The following is a 17695-nucleotide window of genomic DNA, read 5'->3' on the forward strand; positions in this document are numbered from 1 at the left end:
ACTTGTTATCTGTTATCTTTTTCGTGATAGTCAATCTAACAGGTGTCAAGTGATTAGCTCACTGTGGTTTGACTGGCATTTCCCTGATGATTAATGATGCTGAGCACATTTTCATGCACCCGTTGGCCATTTTACCAACAGGAACATGAAACAGGTACATTTACCTTCTTTGGAAAAATGTCTATTCCTATTCTGGTCCTTTGCTCACCTTTTGATAACATTTGATTATTACTTTTGCTATTTATATGAGTTCTTTACATATGCTGGATATTAGTTCCTTATCAAACATGATTTGCTAATATGTCCTCCTTCCCATTCTGTAGGCTGTCCTTTCACTTTACTGGTTGTTCCTTTTGCTGTATTAACCAACCATTTATTACTGAACCCTTGATCTTGACCCCTACACATCTGATTCCCATATGTTTTCTCACTATTGCATTTAACATTGTCTTATTCCATATAATCTGATCATTTATTTTACTCTCTTCTATTTTCACTCCCTTGACATAAGTTCTAAGAAGGCAAAATTTTTTTTTATCAGTTTTGTTCATTGCTCTTTTCCTGGTGACCTGTCACAAGGCACTCAAATCTTTACTGAATGAATGCAGAAAGGCCAAGAGTCAAAATAAATCAACAATGAATAATATAAAAATTTGAATCTAAGTACAATATTCCTACTGCAATATTTTCTTCTTTTAATAGGCTTGAATTTTCACAGACATGAATTTTTCTCTTTCTTTCATCATTGTCAGATGGGGAAATCATGGTTGATCCAATATACTTAAGATGAATATTATTCTAAGTCTGCACTTTTAATTTTATAGATTGAAAGGGGATCTGGGTTCTCACAGATTCCATCACTAGCACTTAACAGCCAGGGTATGTGTGGACAGGTCAGTTCCAAGAGCAAGCAGGCAGGTGTTTGGGGGTGAGCGTGTGGGTACATCCACTGGCAACACTGTTGCTCTCACGCTCATCAGAAAAGTCAAAAGAACCCCTGAATCTGCAGCCTAAATGACTAACAAAGGTATAACACATTTTATAACATTGGGGTTATTTCCTGAAATATTCAAGATTTCCATTGTAAAGGATTTTTTTTTTCAATTGTTTCATGGTTCCATGGTGATGGTGAAGCAACTCATTTAAAAGTGTGGCTGAAAACAGGATGGTTTTTGTTCAGACCCACCGATTCATCTCGTTTACAAAGCAACACTCTGCTGACTCCATTTTAATTGCCCTGATTTCTTCTGAAACAGGTGGGATTGCTGTTTCAAAGTGGTTTCTCCAACTGCTTTTGGTCAATAATGAAACACTCCAATGTGCTGCAGTGAGAAGACCCAGGTACCCCTCAGTGTCACATGTGGGAAGCTGAACATCTGCCCTCCATGCCACACTCGTGTCGGGAGCACTCAAAGCCAGCTTCACACACTCACACGCCACCAGGCACAGACAACAACAACATAATATCCTGTATTTGTACTGCTGTTTGCAGTTTATGAAATTCTTTCATAGACATCTGAGCCTAAGAAAAATGTGTACGATGGGCAGGGCAGGTGTTATGGTTTTGTAGCTAAGAAATCCAGGGTTTAAAGAAATTATTTCAACCTTAGTCTGACAGTAAGTGGTACAGCCATTAACAGAAGCTACACCTCCCAACTTCAAGTCGACTCTATTTTTATGTACTCTCTTTTGGGACAGACATTGCTGCTTAAAACAAAATTTATGGACTGTGAACTTCCCACTGAATTTAGTTCCAAATAGAACACTCAGCTTTTTCTTGCTCTCAGTGATAGTAAAAAGTTGCTTGTTGCAGATCAACCTACCCACTGAAAGCAACTAGAAAGTCTGGATGAAACACACCAAAAACATTGATTTGAAGGTACTGGAGAGTGAAAAGGCATCTGGGTTCTCGATCTAGCCAAGTGCTGTAGGGCCAGGTTCTCAGAAGGAAGAGGAGTCCTGGGAGTAAGTCCAACACTCTCTGATCCTCCTCCCCCAGGCAGTGTGGCGTCAAGAGGCTGAACGAGCCAGGGGAAGCGATGGTGCTGCAGGTGGCATGGGGCTGGGGGCCACACCGGGAGTCAAGTCCACAAGGAAAAGGGCCTCTGACACACAGCCCGGACTCCCAGGGAGAATCCCAGTGGGCTGCTGCCCAGGAGCACAGAGATCTGGATACTCACCACCTCTCCCCCAAAAGACCGAACTCCAGCTCTGTTTCAGCTCAACTCCAGACTCAAGGCAATCTGTCCTATTCTAAGTGCCTGCCAGAGAGCAAAACTAGATCCTCTTCAGAGGAAGACAACATCAGCTGCAGACTGTAAATATCTCCATATCTGTTCATACACAGCAAAATATAATAACTGAAATTAACATTAAATAGGTGGGTTTGAAAGCAGAATAGATTTCCAAAGCAGGGAAAAGAATTAGGGGGCTGGAAGGCAGGCCAATAGAATTATGTCCAGACTGAAGCTCAAGGAATGCAAAGAATAAAAAAAATATAGAAAATAGCATAAGAGGGACACAGGACATGCGGAAATATCTAACAAAGATGTAGTTAGGGCCCAGAGGGAGTGGGGAGAGATGATGTGGCACAGAAACACTGACTCAGTACAAAGTTGCAAGATTCAGGGACGAGCAGACGCCAGCCACGTCCACCGCGACGACCGTGCCAGGCGCAGGCTAACGAGACCGCTGAAGCCAAAGGTAGACATCCTCAAGGCGGCTAGAGAACACAGTCAAGATCCCTTCAAAAAGCAACAATAAGACCAACAGCTGATACTCCACCAGAAGAATGGAGGCCAGAAGACAAGTAAATGGTGATGTAAAAGTTCAGAAAGTTAACTGTCCACCTGGGCATCTCTATTCAGTGAAAACACTCTTCAAAAATGAAAATGAAATAAAGATTTTTTTCAGATAAAATGAAAGGACAGATTCCACTGCCAGCAAATTGGCACAGAAAGAAATACAGAAGCTATGAGAACTGATGAAACCATACCAGGTGGGAAAATGAAAAGATAAAAAATGAGGGAAAATGGAAATATCAATATGCAGATAAATCTAAAGGATATTTACTGTAAAAACCAATATAAGATATCCAGCAGGGTTTGCATGTAAATAAGGAATTAAACCAAGTGACAATAATGCATCAAAGGGAGTGGAGGGGAGGTGGTCTGTGCCTTGTCCAGGAGGAAATGAGGGTACTCATTTATATTAGATTCTAACTGCCAAGTTAATGGTGCGGGAAATACTTAGTCCAAAGGAAGCATGAAAGGAGAGGAGAAGAAACATGAAATGGGTGGGAAGGATAGAACCCACCAGAAGAATAGAACCGACGGTGAGAGATAGTGTTGTGTTTTTTTTAAGTTATAGTTTTGTCCAGATATATGCCCGTGAGTGGCACTGCTGGGTCATATGGCAACTGTATTTTAGTTTCTTGAGAAAATTCTGTACCATTTTCCATAGTGAAGTGAAGTCGCTCAGTCGTGTTCGACTCTTTGCGTACCCATGGACTGTAGCCTACCAGGCTCCTCGGTCCATGGAATTTTCCAGGCAAGAGTACTGGAGTGCATTGCCATTTCTTTCTCCAGGGGATCTTCCCAACCCAGGGATCGAACCCAGGTCTCCCGCACTGCAGGCAGACGCTTTACCGTCGAGCCCCCGCGGAAGACTGCTGGCCCTATTTTCCATGGGGGCCACACAAACTTACATTCCCACCAACAGTGTAGGAGGGTTCCCTTTTCTCCACACCCTCTCCAGCATTTGTTATCTGTAGACTTTTTATGATGGCCAATTTGACCAGAGTGAGGTGGTACTTCAATGTAGTTTTGATTTGCATTGCTCTAATAATTAGTGACACTGAGTTCAGTTTCACGTATCTGTTGGCCATCTGTATGTCTTTTCTGAAGAAATGGTCTATTCAGGTTTTCTGCCCATTTTTTGATTGGATCCTTTGCTTTTTTGTTGTTGAGTTATATGCACTGTTTGCATATTTTGGAAATTAAGCCTTTGTCGGTCACCTTATTTGCTAATATTTTTCTCCTACTCTGGTTGTCTTTTTATGGTTTCCTTTACTGTACAGAAGCTTCTAAGTTTGATTAGGTCCCATTTGTTTATTTTTGCTTTTGTTTCTATTGCCTCGGGAAACTGACCTAAGAAAACATTGGTACGATTTATGTCAGAGAATGTTTTCGCTGCGTCTTCATCTAGGAGTGTTACAGTGTCATGTCTTAAGACATTTTGAGTTTCTTCTTGTGTATGGTGTGAGGGTGTGTTAAAACTTCACTGATTTACATGTGGCTGTCCAGCTTTCCCAATACCACTTGCTGAAGAGACTGCATTTTCCCACTGTATATTCTTATCTCCTCTTGCCAAAGATTGATTGACTACAGGCGTACGGTTTACTTCTGGGGTCTCTATTCTGTTCCACTGACCCGTGTTTGTTTTTGTGCCAATACCACGTTGTTTTGATTCCTGTGGCTTTATAGTTATGCCTGAAGTCTGGGAGGGTTAGGCCTCCTGATTTGTTTTTTCTAGGATTGCTTTGGCAATTCTGGGTCTTTTATGGTTCCATACACATTTTAGAATTATTTGTTCTTGTTTTATGAAAAATGTCATAGGTAATATGGTTTGGAGAACATTAATCTGTAGATTGCTTTGTGTAGGAAAGTCATTTTATTAGTAACAATATTAATTCTTTCAATCAAAGAGCATAGGATACCTTCCCATTTCTTTGACTCAGCTTCCATTTCCTTTAATAATGTTTTGTAGTTCTCAGCATATGTCTTTTAGGTCAGGTTTATTGCTAGGTATTTTATTTTTTTGGATGTGATTTTAAAGAGGATTTCTTTTTCTTTTTTTTTTTTAACATTTCCTTTCTGATAGAACACTGCTAGTGTAAAGACTTCACTTTCATGCATTGGAGAAGGACATGGCAACCCACTCCAGTGTTCTTGCCTGGAGAATCCCAGGGACGGGGGAGCCTGGTGGGCTGCCGTCTATGGGTCACACATGACTGATGTGACTTAGCAGCAGCAGCAGTAGTGTAAAGAAATGCAACTGACTTCTATATGTTAATCTTGTATCCTGCTACTTTGTTGTATTTATCAGTTCCAGTAGTTTTTGTGTGGAGCCTTTAGGATTTTCTCTATATAGTACCATGTCATTTGAATATAAATGACAATTTTACCTCTTCCCTTCCAATTTGGATAGCTTTTATTTATTTTTCTTGTCTGATTGCTGTGGCTAGGACTTGTTGTGTACTATGTTGATTAGAAGTGATGAAAGTGGGCATCCTAATCTTGTTCCAGATTCCAGCAAGGTGGCTTTCTCAACTTCTCACAGGTGAATATTATATTGGCTGTGGCATATTGGTCATACATGGCTTCTATTATGTTGAGAAATGTTTCCTCAGGTGCAGAGTATTCTTTAATTGAGATGCACATAAGGCCTGAAATGATCCAAAAGGAAGAACATATAAAGGGCAAAAGAGAGTGGTCCTGGTGCTAAAAACTTGGAGTTGGTTTTATGAAAACACTAAAAATAAAAACAAACGAACAGAAAGCAAAGGGACAGGTGAGGAGCAACGGCATGGCTTTGGTCTGAATCTGGCACTCAAGGTGCAAGTCAGGCCACATGAGGAGTTGGGGGTTGGGGCTAAAGCAAAGCACCTTGCAGCTGGCCCCCTCCCGCTGCCCGGCTGCTCGGCTTCTGCGCCTGCCCACCTCCCATGCTGGGGCAGGGGGATCACACTGACGGCACACAGGCAGCGACCTCACCGCCGCCAGTGTGCAAGAACATTTCAGGGGAACGGAAACAGTGCGTTCTGCAATTACAAGAACCCGAGGCTGGAAAAAGGGGACAAAAACCTTGGTTCTTCTCAATTTCTCAGGATTCTGTCAGTATGTGTCCAGCTAGGAATACGATGTCTCAAGCTACCAACACCCAGCTCTTCCTGCTTTCTGGGTGCATTCAGCCCTCATGCAAAAGACATACACCTGAAAACTGGCAGCAGAAAAGATAACTGTGCAGGGCAGATGGTGAGGCACCAAGTCTAGAAGACGGGACTGTGTGCAGGAACCTGGGCACCCAGAGCTCTATGCCCTCCCCTCACTGCCTGCCCCTTGTCCACCATGTATGACACCAGGCAGGTGATCCTGCCCCACAGCACTGGCCAGCTCTCACACCGGCCGCATGGACTAGGATAAACCACACAACACAATAACTGTAACATCTAGGACTTGGGGGGAAAGGGCTCTAGACAGGGGAGTGCCTGGACAGAGGTCTCAGGGACTTGCATATGATGTCACCTGGAGAAGGTGACATTTGCTGACTCAGACGAAGTAAGATGAAGCATGTAAAAGGCTGGGCACAGGCCAGGACGCCCTCACAATGCCCAACAATGTGTTGTGGTTACTGTCAGACAGGCTTTTAAGTCTCACTGTCACACCACACCCAGCCCCGCCAGTCACAAATGCCGAAGCCCAGAGCATGCAATGGGCCCAGCTCTGAGAAGCCAGCCCTATCCACCAGGACCCTGCCCACAGGAACCCACAGGGTCAGAGGGGGTCCACCAGGTCCCCGGCTGACCTTTGAATGGAGAGCAGCTGGGGCAGCAGCTATGCCAGAGGCTTGGTTGTGTATGCTCATAAAATGCCACTTTCATAAGAAAAATGTGATATGAAACAAAGCCTTGGGCCTCGGAAATGAGAGACTCTCCCACACCCACTGACAAGGAGCAGAAATGCCCTTCGGAGCTGGGCTTCCTCTTGTTTCTCCAGATCTCTTGCCTCCTAAAAATATGACTGAATCTCACAATAACCGCCTTCAGAGCTTCATGCCAAGCTGCTGACTTTACCCTGAGAACCCTTCCTTGGCTTTAGCAATGTTTACTCTTTCCGAGTAACAATGAGAAGTCTGGAAGGTATTCTTCCCACAGCCCTTAATCCTGATTAGCCGCTTTCCTAAGACAACTGACCTCAACCCTGACATGCCACCAGAGCAATGAACATAGCCCATCACTGTAGTGCTAGCCCAGTGATTTAAATTTTCTTAAAAAAAAAAAAAAAAAAGCCTCTTAGGAGCTCTGACCTCTGTTTCAGTTCAGTCGCTCAGTTGTGTCCGACTCTTTGCGACCCCATGAATTGCAGCACATCAGGCCTCCCTGTCCATCACCAACTCCTGGAGTTCACTCTAACTCACGTCCATCGAGTTGGTGATGCCATCCAGCCATCTCATCCTCTGTCGTCCCCTTCTCCTCCTGCCCACAATCCCTCCCAGCATCAGAGTCTTTTCCAGTGAGTCAACTCTTCGCATGAGGTGGCCAAAGTACTGGAGTTTCAGCTTTAGCATCATTCCTTCCAAAGAACACCCAGGGCTGATCTCCTCTAGAATGGACTGGTTGGACTTCCTTGCAGTCCAAGGGACTCTCAAGAGTCTTATCCAACACAACAGTTCAAAAGCATCAATTCTTCGGCGCTCAGCTTTCTTCACAGCCCAACTTTCCTGTCCATACATGACCACTGGAAAAACCATAGCCTTGACTAGACGGAGGTTTGTTGGCAAAGTAATTTGGGCTGCATTAAAGCCAGACATTTTAAGAGTGGTCAAAACAGAGTTCTTTAAAAACAAAAAAACAAAGTCTTTTAGTGGTTCTTAAACAAAGCAAAAGTTTACAACTGTAATTTATAAATTGAGTCAACACACTTTGTCCTTGATGCAAAGGCTGCCAGAAAACCCATTAGGTGTGTGAAGTGGATGAAATTCTCTCCCAGAGAAGGACCCTCATGGGGTCATGGTTGGGCTGCTCTAGTCTTAGGAGCAATACTTCAGTTTTAGATTTTTAAAAATGCCTTAAAATCCTTCATTTTTAATTTAATGATAAAAGGGAAAGGTGTCAACACAGAAGGAAGTCTCTAATGATTTAAACTTTTGAAACCTGAAGGAATCTGCTCCTTGACTAAGTGGTTCTCCCTTTTAAGAGACTGACTGCTGCTGCTGCTGCTAAGTCTCTTCAGTCGTGTCCTACATAAATAAATAAAAGGCACAGTACTGGCTGATGTGGGAGAGAAAAAAACAAGATAATGTTTCTCCCCAAAGGGTTTATTTGATTTCACTTATATAAACAATTTTAAAGTAAACCATCTAGAGCTCTCCCCAGCAGACAGAATGATGTTCCATACACGTCCCAGGCTCCAGTCCACTTCTATACCTCACTTCCCCATCATATGCAGCTCTGGACAAATACCAGAAAAGAGAACACAACACAGAGCCCTTCTGAGCCAGGTTCTGGAAAGGCTTTCACAGGGACAACCCTCTCCTCACAATAGCTCTGTTCTAAAGAAGGTAGCAGAGCATCTCTGCTGGGGTCTTGGCACTGTGTGAGGTTCGAACCCCTACAGCACTTGGACTGGACTCCGGTCAGCCTGGGTTTTAAATTTGCTCTCAGTGTTAGATCATCCAGAGACGGTCCTGGGCCTCTCTCCTCCTTGTGCATGTTCACTGTCTGGGGGATGACGCCCCAGCTCATGGTTTAAAATATCATCTGTGCACTCAACATTCCCAAACCGACGTTCCCGCTAAGACCTTTCTCCTACACATTTCCAAACACTGACAGAACAAGTCTGTCTACCTTAGATGCTCAATGCATCTTGGACTTAACCTGTCTGAATTTTACCCTCTGACATGTCCCCTAGACCTGTACCACTCACAGTTCTTCCATCTCATGAGGGGCTTCAGCCTGAGTCATCTTGTCCATCCATCTGTCCATCTATCAGCCCATCCTGTTGACTGTGCCTTCAGAATACGCCCAAATCTGACTGCCTCTCACCACCTCCAACGCTGCTTCCCATGATCTTTTGTCAAGAGAGGAAAAACAGCTTCCAAAGGTGAGGGGGGAAGAAACAAGTCATCTGAAAAGGCTTCTAAAAAATTCCCATTGGTTTAATTTGCTAAGTCTTCATAATTTATTTGAAATTTCAAATAATATTAATTGAGGTAGAAAATATTTATTTTCAACTGAGAAACTGAACTTTCAAGACTGGGATGGGCTACCACCTTTCTAATTTCTAAGTGAGTCTAAGAGTTCCTGTATGTGATATCCAGTATTTCACTCAGAGCAGGCTTTTCTACACTTCCTCCTTCATATAAATATTTTTTCTTGGCACAGTATTTGTTACACACTTAAAAAGGTAAATAAAACATAACCCAAAAGTATAGGCTTTTTGTTTGTTTGCAAGGTTCTGAACTTGATTTCTTGGCTCTACCCCAGAACACAGAGAATAAGGGGTGGGTTGTAAGTCATCACTTTCCAGTCCTCTGAGAACCTACCACACAAGAGTCATCAGCAGTTCAGCAGCTCTTCCTTACTGCTTAAAAATCTCCCTTTCATCTACCTTTGTTCTTTTATGACTCTTCATATTAAATTTACTGGGTACTCACCATATGCCTGCCACTGAGCCAGGCAATTCACTCACTCAACAAATACTAGGTTTAACGGGTGCCATGAGATGTCTGAATAATAACCCCAGACACAGTCAAGTGGGCCTTAGGAAGCATCACTATAAATAAATCTAGTGGAGGTGATGGAATTCCAGTTGAGCTATTTCAAACCCTAAAAGATAATGCTGTTAAAGTGCTGCACTCAGTATGCCAGCAAATTTGGAAAACTTGGCAGTGGCCATAGAACTGGAAAAGGTCAGTTTTCATTCCAATCCCAATGAAGATCAATGCCAAAGAATATTCAAACTACTGCACAACTGCCTCACCTCATATGCTAGCAAAGTAATGCTCAAAATTCTCCAAGCCAGGCTTTAACAGTACGTGAACTGTGAACTTCCAGATGTTCAAGCTGGTTTTAGAAAAAGCAGAGGAACCAGAGATCAAATTGCCAACATCTGTTGGATCATATAAAAAGCAAGAAAGTTCCAGAAAAACAGCTTCTGTGTGCAGATCAATAAGCAACAGTTAGAACAGGACATGAAACAATGGACTGGTTCCAAATAGGGAAAGGAATATGCCAAAGTTGTATATTGTCACCCTGCTTATTTAACTTATATGCAGAGTATATCATGTGAAATGCCAGGCTGGATGAAGCACAAGCTGGAATCAAGATTGCTGGGAGAAATACCAATAACCTCAGATACACTGATGACACCACCCTTATGGCAGAAAGCAAAGAACTAAATAGCCTCTTGATGAAAGTGAAAGAGGAGAGTGAAAAAGTTGGCTTAAAGCTCAACATTCAGAAAACAAAGATCATGGCATCCGGTCCCATCACTTCATGGCAAATAGATGGGGAAACAAGGGAAACTTTATTTTCTTGGGCTCCCAAATCACTGCAGATGGTGACTGTAGCCATTAAATTAAAAGACGATTACTCCTTGGAAGAAAAGCTATGACCAACCTAGACAGCATATTAAAAAGCAGAGACATTACTTTGCCAACAAAGGTCTATCTAGTCAAAGCTATAGTTTTTCCAGTGGTCATGTGTGGATGTGAGAGTTGGACTATAAACAAAGCTGAGTGCCGAAGAACTGATGCTTTTGAGCTGTGGTGTTGGAGAAGACTCTTGAGAGTCCCTTGGACTGCAAGGAGATCCAACCAGTCAATCCTAAAGGAAATCAGTCCTGAATATTCCCTAGAAGGACTGATGCTGAAACTCCAATACTTTGGCCACTTGATGTGAAGAACTGACTCATTGGAAAAAATCCTGATGCTGGGAAAGATTGAGGGCAGGAGGAGAAAGGGACAACAGAGGATGAGATGGTTGGATGGCATCACTGACTCAATGGACATGAGTTTGAGCATGCTCTGGGAGTTGGTGATGGATAGGGAAGCCTGGTGTGCTGCAGTTTATGGGGTCGCAAAGAGTCGGACATGACTGAGTGAACAGAATTAAACTGAATAGCCCACTACCTTAATGAGTACATTCAGATCAACATATAGATAGGTGAGACACGTGGTTTGTAGGTGGTGATGAAGATCATGGAGAAGGATCAACCAGAGAAGTGCGTGGGGATGCTGCAGGGAGAGGCTAGGACCTCACTCCCAGGGCAGGAGGTCAAAGGAGGCGGGTCTGGAACAAAATCTTAGGGGAGGAGGAGCCAGCCTTTGGGAATATTTCCTTTAACCCTCACAGTAACCATTTCATAATGTCATAATGTCACAGTATTTCATAAATGGCAAAGGCCACAGGATTAGGAATTGGAGAACTAGGATTTCAAACAAGGTCTCTATGACTCCCAAACCTTTGTTCTTAACCTCTACCTGCACTGCTTTCAGATTTATCATAAGTAAAGACTGAATCCCATAGGCAACCATTTCCGTCAGTCTACACAAAGGGAGATGCTGCAGAGCCAAATATGTGGTATTTATACAGGAATGGCAAATGCTTTAACAGCCCTCTATTAGATATGGGTTAGGGGTGGGATTCCAATCAGTAACTTAATCTCCTTAGCCTGATATTCAATAATACTGGCTGTTCTAAAGCTGAGTCTTTGCAGACAGGACGTTGGCTCAATTCCAGGCATCAAATTGACTTTGGGGAGACTTTAATATAGCTCAAATCCAACAAACGTGGCAGGCATCCCAGCTGCTCCTTTCGCACATGCAGACGAACACGACACAGTAGCTGGAACTAAAATTAAAGCACCTAAAACCCAGCCCACTGCAGGATGAATATTCAAACATCTGTTTGGACAAACTCATACTTCAAAACCTGAAAAATATATATATAGTCTTGTGAATATTCAAGGGGCTTGCGGTGGAGACAGAACTCCAGTCTGCACACTGTTGAGCATCAGAAAGAACACAATTCTCTCAGCTGTGAGGGAAGGTCACACAGGCCAACAGCTCTTAAACCAAAAAGTAAAAGAAAACTCACACCATCTCACGGAGACGTCATTCTAAGCGGGGGATTCCAGTCACCAGGAACAATTTTTGAGCTAGATTCTGCTAGAACTTGAACCTCTCTCCCGAGCTTAGGCCAAATCCCAGACTGTCTCCTAGGTAAAAGCCGTGCATGCTAACTCCTTCTGGCCTCAGCCACTGCTCCTAGCACAGGGCATGTTATAAACACTGCTCTCTCTACAGTGAGGACAACCTTCATATCCCGAGCCATGAGCTACAGGAGCGGCTGGCACAGGACGGGTCCAGAGGGCTCGGTGAGCCAAGGGGTGAGAGTGGTGGGGACACAGGCCCCGCGACCCTCCCCAGACATGCAGGCAGCACCAGTACGTGGCTGTGCACCAGCTTCGGGGCCTTGCACCCAGAGCCCATGGGTCCTTGAATCCTAGCTCACGAACTTATATTCTAGACAGGGTGCATACCAGTTACCCATGCTGACTCCAACCAGCAGCCCATCACAGGGGCTTAGTAAAGCTGCCTTAAACATAAATTAATAGGTTATAACAAATACTAAGCAAAGACAATCTTCTAGGCCAAATTTAGAAAAATGATGAGATTCTTAGTATCATGTACAATATACATGTTTATATACTGATCATATGTTTCATATATTATCTCTCTCACACACACAAACACACACACAAGTTCCTGAGTCTGAAAGAACTGAAACTGTACACACTTGTGAGCTGCTCTGGGTATAGAGAGTTGACTACAACCCCACCCCCGCAAAAAGACCCGCTTGTAAGAGCAGGCGGAGTGCATCTGTGTGGCTAACCGGTGCGCCCAGTTACAAAACTCCCCTGAAATCAGGAAAGAGGAGGAAAAGCGTTAACATGTGTTCACGTGGAGCCTGGTGGCTCTCGTTTCTCTCCAGCTCACTGGCCCTTCAGTACCCAGAAGTGGCAGCCAGAGGCACGGAACCCCAGCTGGTACTCCGCAGGCCCAGAGCTACCTGTCAGAGCTGGTCACTGGCCTCCTGCCTGGATGCCTACAGTTCAAGACTCTCCTAGACGTTCATTGCCTGAGTGTCCCAAATGTACTGGTCTGGAGCAGACTGTCCAAGGGCACACTGCCACGCACCTCCTCCTGCCCCCTACCTCCTGTCCTCTCCACCAGGCAGAGCAGGAGAGGTTTCTCTGCTGGAACCTGAGGATCTAAGCACGGCGTCTGCATCACAGTGGATGTGGCAGCCACGTACCTTTACATAATGGCTGGACAACTCTAAAAGAAGCCTGGTGAGCAGGAAGGCCTAGCAGTATCCAGGGAAACAACTACCCTACAAAGCCAGCTCCTTATTTTATAATAAAACCAGATTAACCATCTAAGGCCCCCAGTGTGAACAGCGTTCCAATGAGAGACGGTTGCCAGCAAGGCTTAAAGGCACAGAGTAGCCGTGAGGGTCATGTTACCACCTCCGCGGTCAGTGTGACAAATGCACGTTCAGGGATCTGGAGGCCTCCCATGCTGTGCCTGAGAACCCCTCGGTCCCCGAGAATCAAGGGATGGATGCAGACCACAGCCTGTGCCCCGAGCACTCGGAGTGGGGAGACAGCCCCAGGACCCTGCTCCAAGTTTATTCTCAATTTAACTTCAACCCTGAGGCCCTATTTCGTTCTCTTTACTGGTCTCTAGAGCATTCCAACTTTAAGCTTCTCAGTAAGCAAGACTCTTTTTTCCCAGTCAGGTTGTGAACAACAGAAAATTGCTTTGTGAATGGATTTTAAACATGAGTGACCAGTGCACACGAGGGCAGTCCCATCGGTGGCCCCCATGCCCTGACCAGCGGCCTGAACACGCCAGGGGGTCAGGAGGACTGGAGCGTGACCTCAAGCAGCGCTTTCACTCTTTGCAGGTGAAGTTCACTGCAATATGTCTCAAACTTTTCCTAGTTTTCCGACCCTGCGAAGACACGGCACACACTGTTTTGGAGTTAACAGAAGAAACAAGCATCCCAGTGGAAGTTACTCACTGTCAGACAGGAAGTGGTCAAGGCGGCACCCGGCCGTGGACTGACACTTACTGGTCGTGCCTGGTGTCGGGGACTGCTCTGTCCATCCGCAGCTTATCACTCTCCACTTGGTTGAACTTGTTGCGTGCATAGGGGTCTTGCCCGGAGCGGACCATTGTCCCGCCAACGTAAGCCTCCTGGTTAAAGTCCCGCCATCGCACTTTCCCTGCAAGGAGCAGAGCAGAGAGTGTGGGATGTGGGCATGAGGGACCAGAGAGCTTCGCACATGGGCCGTGCATCAGCGTGACTTCAAGGAGCGGTGCCAGGGCTGCAGCTGATGGCAATCTGAACCAATGGGCTACCCGAGAATGGCCCGAACAAGCAGCAGTAACTGAACTGTTACAGTTTGCAATGTGAAAGTTAAAACCCAGATTTCAAGCATTTGTCCAGTGAACAGAATTCTATGCCCAAATATCCAGGAGAATGGCACCACTTACACTTCATACAAAAAGAAATACTATGCTTGCCCCACCTTCCCAGGGATTACGGACGGTAACACCAAAAGCACCTCAGACACGGTGACAAAGTTTTTGAACAAATGAAAGTAAGGTATCCCACCATGTGACATCAGGTGTCCTCCAAACACCCTCAGAAGAAGGCCGTGTTCCTTTCTCTATTGCAGAGTTGAGGAACTGAGATGCAGTTACATGTGATTTGTTCCAGGCTGTAGAGTAAATTTTCTATATAAAAGCCCATCCACTTCCTGTTACAATTGCCCTGCAAGGTCAAAAGACCCATCTCATCTCAGCTGGTTGCCATGGAAATGATGCTGGGGGGGGGGGGTCACAGAGGTCTGGCTTCTCAAATGGGAGAGCAATTCCAAAACCCATGAGATCCCAGACCACGAGCAATTCTCAGTCTCTGATAAACACTGGGTTCCAAGAGCCAGCCCACCTGCCTGCATTCTCTTCAGCCTAAGATAAAATGTTTCCAGCACACGTTTTCCATGCTGACAGCCCGAGAAGTACCTATGGATCCTCCACTCTCCCCACTTCTGCCTTCACCCTGGGCTCCAGCACTCCAGCTCCTCCTCCTCACCACATGAGCTCACCCCTCCCCAGCTACACGAATCAGAAGCCCTGCCAAAATCTACCCCAGCAGCATTGACCCAGAATGCAAATACGCTGGTTCCCATTAAACCAACTTGTTTAATGGCCTGAAAACTCTTCACTGCAACGAGGAACTTGGAAGTATAGTGCCCCATCCCAAGCAAGAGAAAAGACCATCACCCACAAGATGCTGTCTCTAGTTCTGCTTCTTGCCTGGAGAACTAGGCTCAGCAGGAAGTGGCCTGGTTGGTGGGGGGTGGGAGGGGGTGTCCTGTGTATAGGGGTTGGGATCAAGGCCCCTGCTGAGTTCCTGGTCCTTCAATCCCCCTGTGCCATGAGACTCCCGAACCCTTTCTGCAATAAGGCAGCAGAGGGCTTTATGGATGACTCACGTGGATCAGCTCTGGGGCTGGGGGTGTCCCTGTCTTGGCCTCACGCCATCGCTGTGTACAAGATGCTGACTATGTGCTAGGGGTCTCATTGGCTCCTGCAGGCACATCAACAAAAGCAGAGCTGATGCCTGCCTGTGAAAGTCATGCTCTGGGAGACTGGTGGCGGGGTGGTGGGTACAGACAAGAAGATAACGACCATGTTAGCAACTGTAGCACTGCAACCTGAGCTAAGTACTGAGAGTGAGGACTGCAGTTCTATGGAGGCATCTAACAGAGGAGCCTGGTCTAGAGGTGAAGAGGGGCCAGGGGACACCCCCGGGGAAGGAGCGCCTGAGCTGAGATCTGAGGGATCACAGAGCAGTGGAAGAGAAGCTGTCTCAAAACCCTACCGTTCTTTAGCCTCCAAAGATGGTATGACCCACTCAGATGCTCTCCTCAGTGAGCCCTGCCCTCTGACACGACAGCCTTTACAGCAATCCTGGGGGCCCTGCCTGGCCTGGTGACAGCTAATTTCCCAAGGCACACACCATTTTACCGGAGACAGGTGATAAATGACCTTTCTTTCATAAAAGCTTAGCAATATTTTAGAGTACTGCAGGGACTTTCGAGCGTATTTGACTGTGACACACAGCTCACATCATGGCCTGTAAACACATCACGTTACATCATGCTGTAAACACACAGAGGTGAAATGAAGGTTTCCTTCCTTGCTACCTGTGAACACATACATTCTATTGTTTCATGTGGGTGTGACTCACAAAACTGGCTCCACACTCTTGCTATTGTTGTTCAGTTGCTGAGTCATGTTTGACTCTTCACAGCCCCATAGACTACAGCATGCCAGGCTTCCCGGTCCTTCGCTATCTTCCAGAATTTGCTCAGATTCACGTCCATTGAGTCGGTGATGCTATCTAATCATCTTATCCTCTGCCACCCCCTTCTCCTTTTGCCTTCAATCTTTCCCAGCATCGGGGCCTTTCCTGATGAGTCAGTGGGTAAAGAATCCACGGCAATGCCGGAGCACAGGAGATGTGAGTTTGACCCCAGAGCTGGGAAGATCCCCTGGAGAAGAGAATGGCAACCCACTCCAGTATTCTTGCCTGGAGAATCCCACAGCAGAGGAGCCTGCTGGGCTACAGTCCATGGGGCCACAAAGCAACGAAGCATACACGGCTCCACCCTCTAAGAATGTGGGTTACAGGACCAGCGATTTCTGCATTACAGAGTTGCCAGGGCTGGAGCCGGAAAAGGCAGTGAAAGCAGTGCTCTCAGAGGGAACATGCGCCGGGGTGCAAGCTCAGGCAGTAAGGCAAGAAGCAGATGTGGAGGTAACCTGGGACTGGGCGGCTAGGGCAGAGGCTGGAGAGTCAAAACTGCAGACACCGTGTCTAAATAGACTGACAGAAAGAAACTACACTTATAAATCACCTTGTATTTTTATCACATTTTAAACTCTTAGAAAGAGCTTTAGAATAAGAGTTTCAAAAAAAATTACATGAAAATTTAGTGAAATGGACCTGGCTAAGCAGAAGCAGTGGATGGAAAATACCCCACAGATATGAAACTTTTCATGAGAAAGCAGAAGACGCCAGCTTCATCCCCGAGACAACAGGAAAACAACAGGCACTGAAACAGCAGGAGGGGAAAAAAGGACCCTCACCCTTAGAAGGGCTGTGGAAACTGCTCGCCTGTTACATGGGGTCCTAAAGATCTCGATGAGGAGATTCCTTTCTAGCAGACAGACCTTCAAAGCTAAAGGAGGAACGGTGTGACCCCCAGCACTGACACCTCTGGTTCCACACAAGGTGAGGCTTCCCGATGGTTCTGGCAGGCTTCCCCCACTCCCAGCCCTCGAGCAGCCCCCCAGCCCCCTTTTGTGGACACACGCAGCCACTCAAGTCCTCCCCACCCTTCAAGGCCAAGCTCGTCTCCTGGGTCCCTGGTACACCATTTCTCCCAGGGTGAGGAACGGGCTCCTGGGGGGCACGGACCAGCCCTCTACCTTGACCCCAGCCCAGGATGGCAGTGGGGAAGCGCCAAGCGAGACCTGAGTCACTCAGAAGAAGGCCTGGCCCCACAGGCAGTCTCCCACTGACCCCAGGCCTGAGGACTGCTCTCACACATGCTGGACACTGGCTTGAGACCTCCTTCCACTGGCTTGCAGGCATTTTCTAAATGGCGCCCTCTCAAACCACTTTTCCATCCCCTCAACAAGGAGTCACAGAAGCCTGGCTTCAGGGACAGCATCTCTGTCTCTGCCAACATTAATTACCAGACCCCACTGTGGTCAGCCTTGTTCCGAGGCCCTCCAAGGTGACCTGCAAACTCTTACTGAACCACAGACC

At 46.0% G+C, this 17695-nt stretch overlaps 1 protein-coding gene across 1 annotated transcript in view; it reads right to left on the reverse strand.

Moving 5' to 3' along the window:
* The window catches only part of GALNT2 (polypeptide N-acetylgalactosaminyltransferase 2), a 175731-nt gene that overhangs the window by 52025 nt on the left and 106011 nt on the right, over window positions 1–17695 (reverse strand). Inside the window, exon 3 of the mRNA XM_040242779.1 lies at window positions 13922–14075. Coding sequence (XP_040098713.1) covers window positions 13922–14075 — 154 coding nt within the window. The remainder of the gene's footprint in view (window positions 1–13921; window positions 14076–17695) is intronic.

This window comes from Oryx dammah, unplaced genomic scaffold, assembly GCF_014754425.2.
Source record: "Oryx dammah isolate SB20612 unplaced genomic scaffold, SCBI_Odam_1.1 HiC_scaffold_6, whole genome shotgun sequence".
NCBI lineage: Eukaryota > Metazoa > Chordata > Mammalia > Artiodactyla > Bovidae > Oryx > Oryx dammah.